Below are 20957 nucleotides of genomic sequence, written 5' to 3' on the forward strand. Positions count from 1 at the left end.
ACAAACACACACACCCACGCACACACGCACAGTTGATTTTTGATTTTTGCAGTTATGAGTGTTTGCTTTGCTGTAGCCTGTCTTGCCTTGTTCTTTATCCCTCTGCCTTTTCCGTGTGTGTGTCTGTGTGTGTCTGTGTGTGTCTGTGTGTGTGTGTGTGTGTGTGTGTGTGTGTGTGTGTGTGTGTGTGTGTAGATCAGATCTCTCTGATGGGCTTCAGTCGCTACCTGGGGGGAGAGGAGAGCTCTGTGGTTCCTCCTGAGAGGCTGGACATCATTGACGACATGCACCAGCCACTGTCCCACTACTTCTGCAACTCCTCGCACAACACCTACCTCACAGGTACACACACACACACACATTAACATACACACACACACACGTACATACATACACACACACACACACACGTACATACATACACACACACACGCACATTAACATACACATACACACACACACACACACACACACACACACACACACACACACACACACACACACACACACACACACACACACACACACATTTACATACACACACACACATACATACATACATACATACATACATACATACATACATACACACACACACATTTCACATACATACACACTCAGTAGTCATGGTCCCACTACTTCATCCACTCCAGTAAGGACATATGTTTCACAAGTACACATGAATACACACACACACACACACACACACACACACACACACGCAAGCACTTGGTCTTCATTAAACAATCCCTTTCATCCCTTTGTCTCCTCTCCTGCACTGTGTGTGTGTGTGTGTGTGTGTGTGTGTGTGTGTGTGTGTGTGTGTGTGTGTGTGTGTGTGTGTGTGTGTGTGTGTGTGTGTGTGTGTGTGTGTGTGTGTAGTGGGCCAGCTGACGGGGCTGTCCTCAGTGGAGATGTACAGACAGGTGTTGCTGACAGGTTGCCGCTGCGTGGAGCTGGACTGCTGGAAGGGCCGAGTCCCTGATGAGGAGCCCTACATCACCCACGGCTTCACCATGACCACCGAGATCCCCTTCAAGGTATGTGTCACACACACACACACACACACACACACACACACACACACACACATTTCTTCCAATCCCTGCGCTTCCTTTTTTTAAATTTTTTTGAACAGTCTCCACATATTTCTCTTCTCCTCTGGTCCCTTGTTGTTTCATGTCCGTCCATCTGTCTCTTGTTGCCTGGTGACGTCCGAGGCCAGCGCTCTCAAACGCACGTGTGGAAGCTGGCCTCCATGGCAACTCTGTTTGCGCTGCCTCTATTGGGCCCACTGTGCTGGCACCATGTGAAAGTGTCTCCCTCTCTCTCTCTCTCTCTCCATCCTGTCTCCTCTCCTAACAGGAAGTGATTGAGGCCATCGCAGAGAGCGCGTTCAAGACCTCGCCGTATCCCCTGATCCTCTCCTTTGAAAACCACGTGGACTCGTAAGTCCTCCCTTTTTAGGAGATGGAGACGACCAGCAAATCCTTGAAAATGAAAATACTTTTCACCCATGACGCCTTTCATCTGCTTTCATCCCTTTCATCCCCATTTATGTCGATGTTTTCTCTCCTTTCTCTTCCTCTGTCTGCTTTCTCTCGGTCTGTCTCTCTCTATCTCTTATCCAGCGCGAAGCAGCAAGCCAAGATGGCAGAGTATTGTCGCACCATCTTTGGCGATGCGCTCCTCATTGACCCGTTGGAGAAATACCCGGTGAGTCTCATTTATTTTTGGCAGGGGCACAAGTTCAAAGGTCGAGGCAATCTGAGTATGCCAACTGTGTCCAAGCCACAACAACCAAGCCTCTCCGCAAGGAACTCATTAGATCAGAATAGAATGCAACAGGATAGCCGTGCCTTCCATCTAACGTTCCCCCCAACCTCTATCTATGCCTGCTCTGCTGGTTACAAGCATTCCAGGAATGTTGTAGAATGGTTACTGGAATGTTTTGGAAACGTAGCATGGCTGTTTCCTCAGGCTAAGCTGGACGTGGTTCAACGCACATGTCCACAACAAAACAAATTTCATTGAAACTTACAGTTTGTTCTAAGTATGTCCATAAGTACAGGGAACACTTGAGATCTTGTCCTCATCTTATTGATAGCGTCAGAGTTAAGCCGGGTCAAGTGAGTATGAAGGCTGGCCTCAGCACAGCTATGGGGGTCTGTCTTCAACGTGTCCTCCCCTCTCCCAGCTGGACCCAGGTCAGCAGCTGCCCTCGCCCGTGGAGCTGATGGGGAAGATCCTGATCAAGAACAAGAAGAAGCACCACCACCGCACAACCAACGGGGGCAGCGTGAGGCGCAGGAACACTATGAGTGGGGACATCTCTGACCAGGCCTCAACTGTGAATGGTGGGTTCATATATATATATACACACACACACACACACACACAGTGCATAAGTGGAAATACACTATATTAGATTCTCACATATGAATACATACACACTCACAGACATGTACCCCCGCCCCCCCCTAAAAACACACACACACACACACACAGTGCATTTAGTGGAAATACACTATATTAGATTCTCACAAATGAATACATACACACTCACAGACATGTCCCCCCCCCCCCACACACACACACACACACACACAAACACATACACAAATGTGTTCTGAGAATCCACACACACACACACACACACACACACACACACACATACACAAATGTGTTCTGAGAATCCACACACACATACACAAATGTGTTCTGAGAATACACACACACACACACACACACACACACACACACACACACACACACACACAAATAAACAGTATTCACATTTGCTCACCCCTGCATGATCATAAAGGTGCATGGTCGTTCACGCACAGTGCACTCCATTCACTCCCTGTAAACTCAAGCCGCAGGTATGAGGATGCAAACAGATCCCAGATATTACAGTAGATATGCAAAGCGTCCTCCAGGACCGCTCCTCTCATATACACGGCTGAGTGGCTGAACGCTTGTGCTCTGTGTGCCTCTGCTGCCAGCTGAGTATGCATTCCATGCACCGTCTTCTATTCTTTAATGTGTGTGTGTGTGCGTGTGTGTGTGTGTGTGCGTGTGTGTGTGTGTGTCTATCTGCCTGTCTGCCTGTGTGTCTATCACTGTGTGGTTATCTATTTGTTTGCAAATGTGCATAGACTGTCCTTTGTCTGATGGCGAAAGCAACCACATTCTGTCCAATGGGGAAGAGAAGCTCGCAGAGAGGATGGTCAAAGACAGCGAACCCCGCAAATCTATTGGTTGGTCACCGCTTGCTTGACATCCTTTCACCCAATCAAAAACACGAAGATCACCTCTAAGCTTGTCACATTATGCCGATAGTGTCTGCACACATTTAGTTCACATCTGTTCACATCTGTTCACACCTTGTCACTAGGTATGGGGATGGTGTATTGTACATATTAATGAAATAATGCTTTGACTTTTTAGATGTGGAGAGTGAGGAAGATGAGGAGGAAGAGGTGGTGGCAGATCTCAAGAAGCCAAACTCAGATGAAGTATGTGTGTGTGTGTGTGGGTGTGTGTGCGTGCGTGCGTGTATGTACTGTATATGTGTGTGTTTGGCTGTGTGTTTGGCTGTGTGCATGAGTGCGCATGTGTGTGTGACTACGAATGTGTTAGCGTATGTGTGTGATTCTGCATATGTTGCCGTGTTCGTGGGTCTGTGTGGTCGTGCGTGTTTGTTTGTGTGTGTGTGTGTGTGTATGTGTGAGTAGGGGGGTTGTGTGTGTGTGTGTGTGTGTGTGTGTGTGTGTGTGTGTGTGTGTCCACACCTCCTCCCCAGTAACAGTAGAGTCGGTGAGTAACGCCCCTCTGTGTCTCAGGGCACGGCCAGCAGTGAGGTGATGGCCACGGAGGAGATGTCCACTCTCGTCAACTACATCGAGCCAGTCAAGTTCAAGACCTTTGAAGTAGCAACCAGTAAGTAGCAGCTGTGTATGTGTGTGGGGGGGGTGGGGGGTTAAACATTAACTTTGAATGACTCATTCAAGTTGCTTGATTCTCTAATAAGGGAACATGGGAAGCCTCATTAGGCTTAACGGCACCTGTCCGCCCCCTCACTTCCCCGCCACAGGGAAATAAATGAGACACACACACACACACACACACACACACACACACATACACACACACACACACAGTAGACTGATACAGATTCAGTTTCCCTGCTGTAGTGATGGATCACACTCACTGTGTGACGGAGCAAATGCTGTGCGGAGGCTGGCTAAACTCATTCTCTTGGACTGGTGCCCAAACTCAAACCACTGTGTCAAACCCATGTGAAATGAATCTCAACATTCTTTCTTTCTTTCTTTCTTCTTTTCTTTCTCCCTTCTGCTCAGAGAGAAATAAGTACTATGAGATGTCCTCTTTTGTGGAGACCAAAGGCATGGACACGCTGAAGAGCTCTCCGATGGAATTTGTAGAGTATCCTTTGGTGTGTGTGTGTGTGTGTGTGTGTGTGTGTGTGTGTGTGTGTGTGTGTGTGTGTGTGTGTGTGTGTGTTGTGTGTGTGTGTGTGTGTGTGTGTGTGTGGTGTGTGTGTGTGTGTGTGTGTGTGTGTGTGTGTGTGTGTGTGTGTGTTAAAAGTGTATGGTGCCATCAGGTGTGTGTGTGTGTGTGTGTGCCTATGTGTGTTAATGTGTGTGTGCATATGTGTTTGTGTGTATGTGTGCGCGTGCATGCATGCATGCATGCGTGCATGCGTGTGTGTGTGTGTGTGCATATGTGTTTGTGAGTGTGTGTTTGTGTGATAATCCGATGACTGTAGGGAAATACAAATGTAATACCTCTTCCTTCCTGGTCCACGTTCATTTCCTGAGTCTTTGTATACGGACGTCAGCACCCCCGATATTTCACCAGTGTCTGCCAGGATTCATTCTCTTCTCATCTTATTTATTGCCTTTAGATGAGGATAGGCTTTGTTTTTGGTGGGTGTGTACACAAGATAATAGAAGTACTCATAAATCCTGCTTGATTATACTGCCTTTTGTATGTGGGTGTATTTTTTGTATTGTGTGTGTGTGCATGTGTGCGTGTGTGCGTGTGTGCGCGCGCGTGTGTGTGTGTGTGTGTGTGTGTGTGTGTGTGTGTGTGTGTGTGTGTGTTTAAAAGTGTATGGTGCCATCAGGTGTGTGTGTGTGTGTGTGTGTGTGTGTGTGTGTGTGTGTTAAAAGTGTATGGTGCCATCCGGTGGCCGTGTGTGTGTCCTTAGTACACCCCTCTCAGATACAATAAGAAGCAGCTGAGTCGAATCTACCCCAAGGGCACGCGGGTGGACTCCAGTAACTACATGCCCCACCTCTTCTGGAACGTCGGCTGCCAGATGGTGGCGCTCAACTTCCAGACCCTCGGTAAGGCCAGCGCAGTTCTCACTTCTTCTCTGTGCATCATCATCATCATCACCATGAATGTCCTCTCTTAATCTTGAAACAGAGTTGTGTTTACCCCTATGTGACTTATGGTCAAGGAATGTGTGTGTGTGTGTGTGTGTGTGTGTGTGTGTGTGTGTGTGTGTGTGTGTGTGTGTGTGTGTGTGTGTGTGTGTGTGTGTGTGTGTGTGTGTGTGTGTGTGTGTGTGTGTGTGTGTGTGTGTGTGTGTTACAGACCTGCCCATGCAGCTGAACATGGGTGTGTTTGAGTACAATGGGGGCTGTGGCTACTTGTTGAAGCCAGAGTTCATGCGTCGCACAGACAAACACTTCGACCCCTTCACTGAAAACATCGTGGATGGCATCGTGGCCAACACCGTCAAAATCACGGTATAGTGTGTGTTTTTTGTGCGTGTGTGTTTGCAAAGTATACTCAGACGAAGGCTTATCGTATCGCCGCATGTTGACTGATTGCTGGTTATAATCAGTCGTCGTGCTGCTAACCTATCTCTATTACTTTAGAATGGATGATGTTTTATCTACTCTCAGATAATGTTGTAATGACGTGTTAATTAGGTTTTAATGTCTGCATGTGTTTGTGTCTGCGTGTTTCTGTGTGTGTGTGTGGTGTGTGTGTTTCTGTGTCTGTGTCTGTGTGTGTGTGTGTGTGTGTGTGTGTGTGTGTGTGTGTCTGCGTGTTTCTCTGTGTGTGTCTGCGTGTTTCTGTGTGTGTGTGTGTGTGTGTGTGTTTGTGTCTGCGTGTTTCTGTGTGTGTGTGTGTTTCTGTGTCTGTGTGTGTGTGTGTGTGTGTGTGTGTGTGTGTGTGTGTGTCTGCGTGTGTCTGCGTGTTTCTCTGATCTCAGATCATCTCGGGCCAGTTCCTGAGCGAGAGGAAGGTGGGCGTGTACGTGGAGGTGGACATGTTTGGCCTGCCCTCCGACACGAAGAGGAAGTACCGCACTCGCACCTCCAACAACAACTCACTGGACCCCGTGTGGCCTGATGAGAACTTTGTCTTCAATAAGGTACACACACACACACACACACACAACACACAGCATATAATGACCATGCAGAACCCAGCATTGTATATTAGGTGTATTTGTGTCTGTCTTATGCAGCCATGACTACAGGCTATGTCAGCATTTAACTGGAAATCTCTGTATTACACTTTATCCCAGGCTCTAACTCCATCCTTTCTCTCTGTCTCCCTCTTTTTTCCTCTCCGTCATTCTCTTTCTCGCTCTCGCTCTCTCTCTCTCTCTCTCTCTCTCTCTCTCTCTCTGTCTCTCTCTTTAATTCTTCCTTCTCTCCCTTTAATTCTTCCTTCCCTCCAGGTGATCCTGCCCAATCTAGCCTCGCTGCGAGTAGCGGTGTTTGAGGACAGTGGGAAGTTCATTGGGCACCGCATCCTGCCCGTGCTGGCGCTGCGCCCAGGTAAGTGCAGCCGGCAGGATCAGCCCAAAATACGGCCTGATCCAGGACCTGTAGCTCAGGGATTTCAGCCTACTTTAGTCGGATTCTAACGCGCGTGTGTGTGTGTGTGTGTGTGTGTGTGTGTGTGGTGTGTGTGCGTGTGTGTGTGTGTGTGTGTGTGTGTGTGTGTGTGTGTGTGTGTGTGTGTGTGTGTGTGTGTGTGTGTGTGTGTGTGTGTGTGTGTGTGTGGCAGGCTACCACTACATCGTCCTGAAGAATGAGCTGAATCAGCCTCTCCTGCTTCCCTCTCTGCTGGTGTACATTGAGGCTCAGGACTACATTCCCAATGAGCACCAAGGTATGGATGAACGCTAATTGTAACCGTTGGAGACTCCAACTCCCATGAACACCAGAAATTGAATTGTGAAATATTTTTCTCGTAATTCAGATCGTTTGGTATACCCATAGCAAGGTTTTGATTACATTTAAGTGTGTGTGTGTGTGTGTGTGTGGTGTGTGTGTATACATGGTAGAGTATGCTGAAGCCCTGACTAACCCCATCAAGCACGTTTCTCTTGGCCTGGACCCATAGGGATTCCGGCACGCTGGCCTTTTGGCTGATGCGAAGATGAGGTCAGTTTAAATGTGCACAAATTGTGTAATATGATGCAACACAAACAGGAAATAATTTCTAAATGACCCTCTATTGTATTATATATTCTATAATTATTTTATATTTATAATTTCTTAATTATGTTCTGGTGTTTGAAATAATGGTGTGTGTGTGTAGGGGTGTGTGTGTGTAGACGTGTCCATTGGCATAACCACATTTCCTTTTGCAGCACGTTTCAGAGGAAGAGGAGCGGGAGGCATTTGACGATCGACCTGAAGACCCTAACCCCTTTCCCTCACCTCCACTCCCCCCTGAGCTCCAAGACGTCCCCATCCCCGGAGCAGGTGTGTACAGATCACCCCGACCACCCTGGATTCTTTCTCCATCTGTCCCTCCTCATTCTTTCCACTTTTCTCTAAATCAGTCTCCATGGTTTAGTATTCAGTCTGCTTTCCATTCATTTCCCCGTGCGGGACACACCACCGCCTTCTCTCATGTAAGCCTGGCCTGCACTGAATAAGTTCCAAATCCTAGCTGTTCAAAATGGAGGGATTAGTTCAGGTTCCTTGTTACCCTACAGTATGCAGGCTCTTCCTTCCAACGAGCGCTCGGTTTTCTTTTCTTAAAGATAGCCTTCTTGGCCTACAGATTTGACATCTCTCACCCAGACACTATTCTGGTGTGCTGTGGACTTGAGTTTCGCCGATTTGCTTTGTCTTTGTTCATCCGTATCCCTGGTCCGTTATTAAAACACAGCACACACACTGGTTTGGTGAGAACTCCACACGGCGCACTCACAGGTTCTATTTACTAAGTGTCCTCTCTCTCCTTCTCTATGATTGGTCATTTGTATGTATAGAGCGGTACAACCACCTGAGGCAAAGGCGACAGGGATGGAAATACCAAAGCTAATGTGTCGCTAAGGCTATAATATAATTAAGACCTTTGTCAGGTTTTTAATGGCACACACGACACACTGGAACACACACGTGCATATATGGAGGCGACACAGGACACACACACACACACACGCAGGTAGGCCTGAGGTCGCGGTGAATTTATTTTCTGCTTTTTCCCCATCCTGGACCGTCCTTCCTCAAGGACCCCCCAGGAGCAGTGGCCAGCTTTGCAGCGCCCGGGGACCAAGTGAAGTGAACTGTCCATCTTTGGTCAGGGATGGACATGAGTTCTGTTATTTTGCATGTTTTTACTGTTGGGGTTCCTAGTGGAGGAAACCCCTTGTGAACACGGGGAGAACATGCAAACTCCACACAGAAAGGCCCGGGAGATAGCCCACCTGAGCACTGTGCACTCTGGGGAGGACCTGCCCCCCAGAGCCAACAGCGCCCCATGCGGGAATCGAACCCATGACCTTCTTGCTGTGAGGCAGCAGTGCAAGCAGTGCAAGCAACTGAGCCACCGTGCCACTAATGATGATAGATAAAGTGTTTCTGCAGTGTGAGGTATTTTACAAGATAATCATCCCTTATGTCACAGTAAACAAAATAAAGGGAGGCGTGGAATGTTTCTTGTTTTCTTCTAGAAACCACCATGATTTATTTTAGTCGTTCCATGGATGTGGGAGTCAGATCCTTGAAAACAGAAACAAAGTCTTTGCATTTGGACATCAGTTTGAATCAGTTTCTCTCTTTTCTGTGTCCTCTCTTCCCCAAAGGATTCCTGTTTTTCCCCCATTGCTTCCATTTCCTCTGTACTCCTCCTGAGGGTATTGTTCATGCAACATTGATCTCACTGTCAGTTACTTGTCTCTGTGTGTGTGTGTGTGTGCGTGCGTGTGTGTGTGTGTTGTGTGTGTGTGTGTGTGTGTGTAGTCGTTGCCCCGAAAGAGTCATCACAGTCCCTCATCGACACTGTACTAGCAGGTAAGACCTTCATAACCATCCTCATCATCATGTTTCAGTAGGTCTATCCTGTCTGTGTAGGCAATGGGGTTGGTTGGCCAGAATCTTACTCTGTGTGTGTGTGTGTGTGTGTGTGTGTGTGTGTGTGTGTTCTACAGTAATTAAGGCCCAGTCTATAGATGAATTGAAACAACAGAAGGCTTATGTGAAGTTGCTGAAGAAACAGTGCAAGGAGCTTAAGGAGTTGCGCAGGAAACACATGAGGAAGGTGAATTTGGTTACACACACGCGCGCACTCACACACACACACACACTAGTACACATACTAGTGTCAGCCTAGAAAGAGATTGTTGTCGTTCAGTCAGTCATTAGATATTGTGACTCATCTAAAATGGTACTGTGTGTGTGTGTGTGTGTGTGTGTGTGTGTGTGTGTGTTGCAGGTGTGGTCCGTGAGTAAGGAACAGAGGAGTCGGTGTCACAAGGTGACCTCGGACATTCAGAGGCGTCGCAGTCAAGCTGAAAAGAAGCTGAGAATGAGCATAAAAAAACAGTAAGGGTCTGTTTGTGTGTGTTTGTGTGTGTGTTTGTTCTATTTGTGTATTTATTTATTCATTCCTGTGTGTGTGTGTGTGTGTGTGTGTGTGTGTGTGCAGTGAGCCTGAGGACCCGGTGCGTACGGAGCTGTGTGCTCTGGACGTGGAGCACCAGAAGGCCACGGTGCAGCTGAGAGAGTGGCAGATGCAGGAGCTGCTCATGCTCCGACAGGGCCAGCACCAACTGGAGAGAGAGAAGAAATACACACACCTCAAAGAGGTACGCGCACACACACACACACACACACACACACACACACACACACACACACACACACTCATGCTCCGACAGGGCCAGCACCAACTGGAGAGAGAGAAGAAATACACACACCTCAAAGAGGTACATGTGTGTACACACACACACACACACATATATATACACACGTATACACATGCACATACCAGACAGGTATGTACACACATACATCTCAGACTCATATACACACACACACACACACACACACACACACATTCTCTGTTCACGTCTCTATCCATCTCTGTCACTACCCCTCTTTTGACAAGCCTATACCACACCTTAGAGATGCACACACTAATCTAGGACAAGGCACATACACACATATGCACACACTAATCTAGGACAAGGCTCATACACACATGTTCACACTGCTAGATTTGTTGTGATTTTGACTAAATGTTTTTTTGTGATGTGTTACAGTCTTATCAGAAACTAAAAGGAAAATTGCTAGTGATTGCCAAGTTACACAGCTGAAGAAACTCAAAGACATCTGTGAAAAGTAAGTCTGTGTGTGTGTTCATGATTTTGTCTGTGGATGTCTGTATGTATAAGGGTAGGGGGTGTCTGTGTTTGTGTCAGAAAGATGAACTGTGTGTGTGTGTGTGTGTGTGTGTTTGTGTGTGTGTGTGTGTGTGTGTGTGTGTGTGTGTGTGTGTGTGTGTGTGTGTGTGTGTGTGTGTGTGTGTGTGTGTGTGTGTGTGTGTGTGTGTGTGTTTCTAAACACACACTCTCTAAAGTGATTGATGTCTCCTCTCTCCAGAGAGAAGCGGGAGCTTCAGAAGATCCTGGACAGGAAGAGACAGAACAGCATCATAGAAGCCAAGAAGGGAGACAGAGAGAGGGCCGAGTCGTGAGTCTCTTTCTCTCTCTCTCTCTCTCTCTCTCTCTCTCTCTCTCTCTCTCTTCTTCTCAGTCACATATTTCTTCATTCCCTCGTTCATTGTGGTTTATTTCAATCCCTCTGGGGTCTCCCTGTTGCTCGTCCGTCTCATGAGTCTCTCTCTCTCTCTCTCTCTCTCTCTGCCTCTCTCCATCTACTTCACTGCCTCCCTGTGTTTGTCCAGGGAGTCCAATGAGATCAATAGGAAACACATCCAGGAGTCTGTCCACCTGATCCGCCGAGTGAGTATCCACACACACACACACACACACACACACACACACACACACACACACACACACACACACACACACACACACACACACACACACAGATCAGTCTGGGAAACAACAGCAATTATTAGCAGAGCAAATGTAGACGGAGAGATAGTTAGGTGCTTTAGTCAGAGCCAACTCGTTCCTGACACACTGATAAATGTGTTCCCTCGTTCTCTCACTCACTCTCCTCCTTCCCCACCTGTCTGTTTGTATTTCTTTCTCTCTCTCTGTCCCTCTCTTTCTCTTTCTCTCTCCGTCTGTCTGTTTCTCTCTCTCTGTCTCTCTCTCCATCCCTCTCTCTCTCCCTCTCTCTCTCTCTCTCTCTCTCTAGCTGGAGGAGCAGCAGGTGAAGCGTCAGGACAAACTGAAGCTGGCTCAGGTGGAGGTCTTGAAGAGCATCGAGGCCGATCAACCAGTGGTGAATTACCATCCCTCTCTTTTGTCTTGTTTTATCTCTTCTTTCACCCCTTCTCCCCCTCCCCATCGCTCTCGCCTGTGGCTCTCACCATACTGTGCTGGTAGCCCTTCCAACCATCTCTCTAGTGCCGGCTGTTTTATTCACAACTTTGTCAGTTCAATCCCTTCAATCCCTGGCTCTCCCCTTTCTTCTCCACATGGTGAAGTTCAGAGCATCTTTTTATCCTCAGAGTCAAAACTTTGGCTTTGTTGTCCACACTCCCTCCTGGTTCAGAGTTAGCCCCCCCACCGGAGTACATCAAATAGGTTCCTTTTTGGCTGTAGGACTCAGTTCCCTGAATAAGGGAACCGTTTGGCCTCTAGCTCAGTAATAATAACACACAAACACACGTTGCCCAACAGACAGAGGGTGTGGCGGTACAGAGGTGGCATGAGCTCCGTGTCAGGAGTCTGTCTCGTCCTGAAGCTCTTTTGGATGATCCATACTCCTCTGCTCGTCCTGAAGCTCTTTTGGATGATCCAGACTCCTCTGCTCGTCCTGAAGCTCTTTTGGATGATCCAGACTCCTCTGCTCGTCCTGAAGCTCTTTTGGATGATCTAGACTCCTCTATGGTGGTTCACAGACTGATCCAGGAACAGCTACCACAACTCACCTTACCCCTACTCCATCACCGACACACTATTTTACTGATTGAGCTTCACAGAGTGTTGAAGTGTTGCATTCATCCGCATGCAAAAGCATGCGCCACTTGCACCATGCACCATGCACCTGCTTACAGAACCAGACCATTCCCACTAGCTGAAAGTCTTTAAAGACCTAAAAATCTCTTTCACACAATGATGTGTCTCAAACCCATAAGGACCACTGTTGCAAGCCAGTGTGCCGTGCTGTCATGTGTCCAACTTAAAAAGTTCGTCACTATCATGTTGGTTGTTTGCCAGACTGCTGGCAACCCTGTTAACAGATCTGGTTTTTATTCTGAGCCAGAAGCTTTTTAGCACTCTGAGATTCAGCCGAATATAGAGTGCGCTATAAATTAAATGAATTATTATTATTATTATTATTATAAAGCTGCCAAATTATCCAATTGATCGCCAAATCATGAGCTTAATAGCTAATTATCGAATTGATTGCCAAATCATGAGCTTAATTGCTAAACTATCATCCGTATTGATGGCTTGTCTTGTCTGTAAAACAGTGCATGATATGAGTGCAGTGCTGTCTCTGCTCTCCCCCCTCACAGCACCAGGCCAGGCTGGAGCGGGACCTGGAGGCCGAGCTGCAGCGGCTGCCCGACGAGATCTGCCAGTACCTGCAGGGGGAGCTAGAGAGCAAGGGCCTGTGCAGCGACGCCCTCTTCAGCCCGCTGGCCAATCACAGCAGTCCGAGCTCCAACTGCAGCACGCCCCCTTACCACTCGCCCAGTCACAGCGCGGGGCGCAGCCTGGACAATAGCACCATCTCTCTAGCTGACTCCTCCCTCTCCAACACGCCAGTCATGTCGGAGGCGGAGCTTACACCTGTATAAATAGGCATTAGTCACATCCTTTTTTTTAATTTTTGGGGGAAAAAATCTATTGGATTTTAAACAACCTTCTCATTGATTTATTCTCACTGGATCATGATATACTAATAGTATTACTAAAGGTGGTGTAATTATTACTGTTCTTTTTTTAAGTTAGATTATTTTAAATGGTTGATTTGTTCTCTCTTTGTTTCACTGCATCTTGCCCTGCTTCGCTCCATTGGCTTGAGCGTTCTCCTACCAAAGCTTTTTTTTATTATTATCCAGGCCCTGAAAACAGTGATGAATCCACCTGTCAACATTAGCACCTGTTAGCTTTATCGTCTGTCCATGTCAGCATTCCAGGTGCTTCTTTTCTTTCTCTCCTGTGGATACATGGAGCGGGGCGAGCAATGCGCGAGATTTATTTCTTATAATTTATTTTTTATATCATGTTTTGTGAATGGAGGCGCTTTGACTGTACTGCTTGTGAGAGTCCACCAGGTGGCGGTGTCGTCGCAGTCTCCTGAGCTCCTCGCTTGGCAGTTCAGAGGAGCGTTTGAGTTAGCGTGACGCTAGCGCGGTGAGGTGCTTGTTTACATAGAGTTCAGTGAAGCTACGCTACCAACTCGAGACCCGTTCAGAAGCCTGGACATTGTCTTTTTGTGCCAGTGAGCGCAAAGCCACCAGGTCACTGCTTGCATGGCCTTGTAGTTTTAACTGGATGGTGACATTTTAAAGTGAACCCCCAAATGCGAACAGATGTGTACAGACACATACACACACTCATGTGGGCATACATGTACGTATACATGCACACGTATGCATACTATACAAACTCACATACACACACCAAGACAAGGCAGTTGTGAGTATCTATTGCAAGACTGCCACTGGACAGGATTACAGTGTTTGAGATCCCTCCCTCCAGCAGTGAAATACACACACACACACACACACACACACACACACACACACACACACACACACACACACACACACACACACACACACACACACATTTTTCAGTCCCCTCTCTGTTTTATGGTTTTCTGTTAACCTTTTCAATGATTTCATCCACCTCACTCTCTTTTGGTGTTCTTTCTCTGCTACACCCTCCTCTCCCCATCCCCCTCTATCCTTCCCTCTCCACCTCCATATGTGAGTGGGCTTGTATTGTAATCCAATCTAATCCTGAGGCTGTAATTCCATGTGCAATCGGTGTGTGTGTGTGTGTGTGTGTGTGTGTGTGTGTTGTGAGCCCAGAAGCTTTCACACACTCCACTGTCCAGAAAACTGTCTCGCCCTTTTTATTGTTCACCCCTTAACTTGGGGGTTAAGCCACAGGGGCAATGCAGTGTGTGTGTCTGTGTGTGTGTGTGTGTGTGTGTGTGTGTGTGTGTTGCATGCAAGCTTGGGTTTGTGTGTGTGTGAGTGAGTGTAGTTTGGGCCTGTAATCTTTGTTCTCTGGTGGACAGTTTGCTTGTGATCTATCCAGTGCCTTAAAGTGAGAGCAGGACAGAAGTGTAGTGTCCTGGAGGGAGAGGCTCAACTCTTAACCCCGTTGCGTAATATACCCTCCTCTTGAGGAATCGGACTTGGGCTTTTAAAACAGAGATTTATATTCCATTTTATCCATCCATCCGTCTAAGGATTGTTTTCAGTCTTTTAATGACTGCCGATAAGAGTAGTGTGTTTGGGCTTTTATCTTTCTCTCTGTCTCTCTTTTTAACACGGCTGCCTCCTCTTGTCCTTGGAGCCAAAATTAAAAACACACACAGACACGCAGTGTCTGCAGAGACACACATTCGCGTGCACACACACACACACACACACACACACACTGCCAGCTGGGGACTCTCTCCATGCCCCTGACTCACAGAGGGCAGCTAGTTTCTTTTCTCAGTTGGGGCCAGTCACACACACACACGCAAACACTCGCTGGCACACACACACACACACACACACACACATTAACTCTCACACACACAGGACCAATCTGGGAAACAACAGCAATTATAAGTGGAGATAAAGTAGATGGTACAGCGATAGAGAGGCGCTTTAGTCACACTGCATCAGGCCTAATTGGCCATCATCACCCAAGTGCTCGCTGCTACCACAGCGCTAGGGTGGGTGACTCATGCCTGTGCCCAGAACAGAATACAGCGCTACACCCCCCCCCCCCCCTTCTATTGTGTCCTCAGCATCTCAGCATCTCTGCACACTGATCATGCAGGATGCTTGGAATGATGGCATAAAGGTTTCACCCTAATCTAATTTAGCAGGGGGTTTTAGACCTTAGTGTTCACATCAATCCAGCTGCCAGTCCAGCAGCGGCCTGTGAGAGCAGGGATCGTATGGTATGAAAACAACAGAAACTGTCCAACCACACAAAGAACAAAAACAGGGGGGGAAAAAAAAAATATATATATATACGATTGTGTGCTTACCTTGAACGGGTGTCATTATACTGGGCAGTTTGGAGCAGTTTCCTTCCTGACTTCCGTTGGCTGTCTCAAAAGCATTTTTTTTTTTTTAAAGAAAAGAAAAGAAAAAAAAGGTACAGTACATCGAGCGTAAAAGGTAAAAGGTCTGTCAGCACTCAGGATCCCAGCGGTCCACCCGTGTCTGAGTGGTCCCGGGTCCCTCCCCAGGAGGCGTCCTTAAAGGAGCCAGAGTGAAAAGCTTGCATGGGGCTGCCATGCTGTATGAGGGGGCCTTAGACATAAACACATACTAACTGGATCTGCTTACTGTCAGTTGACATTAACTGAGGGGCTTGTTTAGCATTCGACTCTGAGCAGAGGGCCCGTCAGGGACCATTAGATTCATCCGACTTGAAGAAAAAGTCAGTTATTTATTTATCCCCCCCCCCCCCCTCTCCCTCCTTTTTTGAGTGCGCTGTCCCTTTGCTAATTTTTAATGTGCATATGGTTCGAAAATCTGCAAACTGTGTGGTACGAGTCATGCTCCCTCAGCAAACTTAAAGAAGGCCAAAAGAAGTGGACTTTAAGTGTGTGTGTGTGTGTGTGTGTGTGTGTGTGTGTGTGTGTGTGTGTGTGTGTGTGTCTGCACCCGCACACTTAAAAGATAGAGAAAAGGTTGCTAGGGGTCATTATGTGTAGAAGGGGAAAATGGCGCTCAATAGTGCTGTTGTTTTTGCTTTCATCTGCTCATGTGGCCTGTGGTTGCTCCATTATTTCTCCATGTCTCTGGGAGATGAGATGCTGAGATGCTGAGGTGAGACGAGACATACTGCTCAACACCCACTCCCTCGAGAGGGGCGTTTAGACTAATGAGATTTCCAATGACATGGTTATGCAGATACATAACCACCTTCATCTTCATCATAGTCTGTCTAACCGCATCCACTGCACTATCAATGTTAAACTATTACACTTCAACAACAGTTATTAAAGAGCAAACTCTATTCCACTTTGAGTTCCCAGGTGGCACTTGCACTCCTTCACAGATAGCCCAGTCAGGTCTGCCCTCTGCGCATCTGAATGACCTAGGACTCGTGAAGATCGGCCATGTTAGCTGAGTCTCACGTCCCACGTGCCAGTCACGCAGGCCCATGTGTAGATGACCTGTGACCCATGACCTTAAATGGTGTATAAAAGAGGTGTATATTTGTCATTTTGTCTGTATTTTCATGCTTTAGCAGTTTTGCACAGCCAAAGCAAGAAGAAAGAATTTATTTTTTATTTTTTTCCCAATTTTACCTGTGAAAGACCAGATTTGTAGAAGTGAGTGAGGCCCTCGTCCTCTCACCCAGGGTGGTGGTCTCAAAGGCAGGATAGGGGGCACAACAGTGTTCCACCAAAGTGGACAGATGGCCCTAGAGATGTCTTTGGAAACAATCATATTACATACGTCTACATACTATATACAGCATGTCTATCATATTGCTTGTGTTTAATCTGTGTACTTCTGTATGGATTTACTACTGACTTACGGTACATTTTATAGTTAGTGTACGTATGTGTGAGCGTGTGTGTGTGTGTGTGTGTGTGTGTGAGTGAACCAAAGATATGGTGGTGTTAAGGTATCCCTTGAACTAAAAGCCCTGTGCTGATTGGGCTATTTCCAAACTGCTATCTGCTGCCTGTTTGTTTAAGGTGGACAAACAATGACACATCACCTTACTTTTTGTTTAAAAAAATTGTAACCATTTTACGACCTTTTAAAGTTTTTTTTATTTCATTTATTTTATCTTTTTTATTATTATTTTAAATACATTTGAACAGAATCTGCCTTTTGTTTCAGTCTCCATGGCACTGCAGACTGGATTTTTTTTCCACTTCACGTTGAGATAACGAGACGTTTTTATTCTTTTCGAGAGACAAATGAGTCACTAATGTACATGTTGTGGCCAGGAGGTACTGTGAGGATATAATAGTTTTTCATGTGTTTCTGGCATTTACAGTGGTCAGGTGTGTTTGCGTTGCAGCTTAAGGGATGGAAAGAGCATTAAGTGAAGGTGATATCCTCCCCACACCAAGTCCTCATTAGCCTAACATCATATATGTGTATTTGGAATTATTGTCTGTGTATATTTAATCACTAATAATTAGATAAACAGTATAGGTCCTATCTTCAAAAAAAAACATACCTTTTTACAAAACTACTTAGTGCACTTTTATTTTCCCTGGTGTTTGAGAGGCTTCATTTTTTCTTCCTCGTCTTTTCCAATCTCTTACAGCGAACACCTAGTCCATCTTTAGATTGCTCTTTAAACAAGATGGCTGCCTTTCTTACAACCAATGCTTGACTTACTTTTTTTTTTCTGCCAAGTGAAAAGGGAGCTCAGAGGAGATGTTTGTATCGTTGTAAGTGAGTGATGGAGGTATGGATGCATCTTAATGAAATCTTGACCAAATCTAACCGCGGTGCAAACCAGGCTTTAAGGGATGAGGCCATTACGATAGCATTTAGTCAAGGATAGTTCCCTAAAGGGCTAATGCAGGCTTGTCTCTATATCATAGCTTTAAAACCCACTGCAAAAACACAACTACAAAACTCAGAGGCACTGGTTGCTATCTCTCTCTCTCTCTCTCTCTCTCTCTCTCTCTCTCTCTCTCTCCCTCTGTTTATATTTCTGGTGGTTATTTTTCTGAGGTAGAGGCATTTAACCCTGTTAACACTGTATGTAGAGAAAGTACTGGTCGGCCTCGCTAAAGGGAAAAAAAATGTTCTTCTGGATGTAATTTTTATTGTGCTGATAAATAATATAAACTGTACATTCAATAAATACCGGATTTTTGTCTAGAGCGTTGCTTTGGCTGGTCTTCTGTTGGGGATGATATCCATTCTCAGTTCTAACAGTTTCATATTTCTTTTTATTTAAAAATAATGAATCTTTTGTGCAAATTAAAACACTTTATATATGCATCCTGGGTAATTACGCTCACACTCAAAGAGAGCGCACTGGGCATAATTCATGTAAATGGGCCATTCTCGGAGCATTACGAGCGAAAGACTGATCTCTAGCAAAGTACAAATTTCAGCAAAGCGAAGGTTACATTAAAGACTAGGATGCTTTTAAATCAGTCAAATTAACACTGGAATAGCAAGGGAGCTGTGCCGTCATTACCAGTTAGGTTCTTCAGTTCTTAATGGAAAGTAGCTGGTGAGTCCTATGAAGTAAACATGGGAAATCATCACCATAGATGACAGATACACGCATCCTGTGCCTCCCATCATAACATCGTACACACTGACGCCATTTTGCCTGCTAGAGAACGGGCCGCGTGAAGTTGTGTTATATCTGTATGCATTGATTGTGTTTGTGAAATCTCGTGAGACTCGGGCTTCCATCAGTCCCCACATATTCTCCCCTCTATCGAGAGCACAGTCAGGCTGCCTTCTGACGTCTCCCACAGATTGCATGGGACAGGGCCCAGATGTAAACAGGACTCAGAGGCCAAACCCGTTCGGCCTTGACCCAAGCTATGAATAAACCAAATTAAACAGAAATCACACCTCCATCACGTCCCCAAGGACTGATGCTGAAGGAGGGGATGAGTGGAAAGAGAAGCCCAAGGAGGTCAATGACTCCCCCCTCCACCCAAGGAGAAAACATATCACAATGAAAATGGCATTTTTTTTCTTAAATCCTATCACAGTGTGAGTGTGTGTGTGTGTGTGTGTGTGTGTGTGTGTGTGTGTGTGTGTGTGTGTACAGGTTTATCGTGTCTCTCCTGCATGAGGTGAAGTACATCCCCCACAGTTCCTTACACCACTGCAATGTAATCACCACGGTTACCCTGCCGGCATCAGCGCCCGCCTGTCCCGCCTGTCCCGCCTGCGGGCGCTTCGAAGACACGGAGGGGCTTAAGAGACGACGACAGGGAGCGAACGGAAGAAAGGATTTATCCCTCTATTTTAAACCATCTGGTTTTTGTGCCATAAAAAATGACTCCACAGCCTGCATGGGATATAAAGCCTTTCAACTGCTTAGTTAACTTCCCAAAATAGCAATCGCTTACATCATTAGAATCTGAATGAGATGTCTGCACAATTTGTTTTATCCCCCAACCCCCCCCCACCCGCATCCCTCAACAACCCCTCTTCGCCCCACTTCCAACACCAGACATGTGAAGCTGGGTGCTTAAGAGGGAACACAGACATGAGAGTAGGCCTACCAGTGGAAGGATAAAGGGAATGAGACTGACAGGATGAAAGCAGGTTTTCATCTCTTGTCTTTTTCTTTCCCTCTCCGTCTCTTTCTCATATCCCGCCTCCACCCGTTTTGCTCGTTCAGCAGAGCTGTGACAGCTTCCACTTCAGTCCAGTTTTCTAGACGAGGTAGAGGACATGTCCGGTGCACGCCAATGATACACGCGCACGGGAGGTTATGGATTTGGATGACAACATTTTTGGCACCTCTAGTCTGTCATAGTTGCAATGGTTTCGATTGGATGTTTTTCAGACGAGCCCTCCCAGGATCTGTGATGAACTATGCCATATTCTCTTTGGCTCTGCAATCTCGGAAAAATCTGTGTTTTTTTTCCGGACGCACGTGAGGTGCAGGTGTTCTAAAAAAGGTTACACTTGGAGCCTTAGCAGGGGAACATTTAAGGTCTCCGCAGTGGGGGCACGAGCGACACCGGAACTCTCTAGGGTGTCTCGACTCGAGAGACAGTTTGGCATTACGCAAAACAAAAGAGGTTGAAGGAAGTGTCTCTAAAAGGCTTCTCTAAGAATTATACCACATCATCGTGGAGGGAACGGCCCCACATCTCGCATCACCGGATGACACACTGGCCTTGTCGCATTACTCACATGGACCCTTGCAGCCCTGAAGTGCACCTTAAGGCTCCGCTTCAATGATTTAGTGGTATCATGGGCTACAGCACATTCAACTCTGCGTTTAGTCTTTCCCCCTTCCAGCCCTTGGGTCACCCTTCATGATGACAGTGATCCCATCAGGAGGGCTTTAAAGGTGGGACAAGCCCATTGTTCTCGTCTGACATTTGACCTTTTGGTTTGGTCCTACAGTTATGTACCGCATGGAGTGACCACACGTTTATTCACTCCCTTTATTGTTGGGAAGACTTCCTTCCTTATACAGTTCTTCACTCATTCTTCTCTTATTCTTCTCTCAGTTCTTCTCTCATTCTTGTCTTATTCTTCTCTCAGTTCTTCTCTCATTCTTGTCTTATTCTTCTCTCAGTTCTTCACTCATTCTTCTCTTATTCTTCTCTCAGTTCTTCTCTCATTCTTGTCTTATTCTTCTC

The 20957-nt window shown here is 46.5% G+C and overlaps 1 protein-coding gene across 1 annotated transcript in view; it reads left to right on the forward strand.

The window, feature by feature from the left end:
* plcb3 (phospholipase C, beta 3 (phosphatidylinositol-specific)) overlaps nucleotides 1-15396 on the forward strand; it is a 45359-nt gene extending 29963 nt beyond the window's left edge. Inside the window, 27 exon segments of the mRNA XM_031585512.2 lie at nucleotides 196-342; nucleotides 883-1040; nucleotides 1366-1448; nucleotides 1632-1716; nucleotides 2198-2357; nucleotides 3159-3260; nucleotides 3451-3518; nucleotides 3846-3942; nucleotides 4365-4449; nucleotides 5251-5375; nucleotides 5629-5783; nucleotides 6257-6418; nucleotides 6731-6830; nucleotides 7063-7167; nucleotides 7343-7398; nucleotides 7434-7442; nucleotides 7652-7766; nucleotides 9255-9305; nucleotides 9443-9552; nucleotides 9727-9836; nucleotides 9940-10099; nucleotides 10556-10573; nucleotides 10576-10634; nucleotides 10896-10985; nucleotides 11200-11257; nucleotides 11625-11711; nucleotides 12955-15396. Coding sequence (XP_031441372.1) covers nucleotides 196-342; nucleotides 883-1040; nucleotides 1366-1448; nucleotides 1632-1716; nucleotides 2198-2357; nucleotides 3159-3260; nucleotides 3451-3518; nucleotides 3846-3942; nucleotides 4365-4449; nucleotides 5251-5375; nucleotides 5629-5783; nucleotides 6257-6418; nucleotides 6731-6830; nucleotides 7063-7167; nucleotides 7343-7398; nucleotides 7434-7442; nucleotides 7652-7766; nucleotides 9255-9305; nucleotides 9443-9552; nucleotides 9727-9836; nucleotides 9940-10099; nucleotides 10556-10573; nucleotides 10576-10634; nucleotides 10896-10985; nucleotides 11200-11257; nucleotides 11625-11711; nucleotides 12955-13239 — 2840 coding nt within the window. The 3' untranslated portion in view covers nucleotides 13240-15396.
* Nucleotides 15397-20957: the final 5561 nt, after the last annotated feature.

Source organism: Clupea harengus, chromosome 18, assembly GCF_900700415.2.
Source record: "Clupea harengus chromosome 18, Ch_v2.0.2, whole genome shotgun sequence".
NCBI classification, from domain to species: domain Eukaryota; kingdom Metazoa; phylum Chordata; class Actinopteri; order Clupeiformes; family Clupeidae; genus Clupea; species Clupea harengus.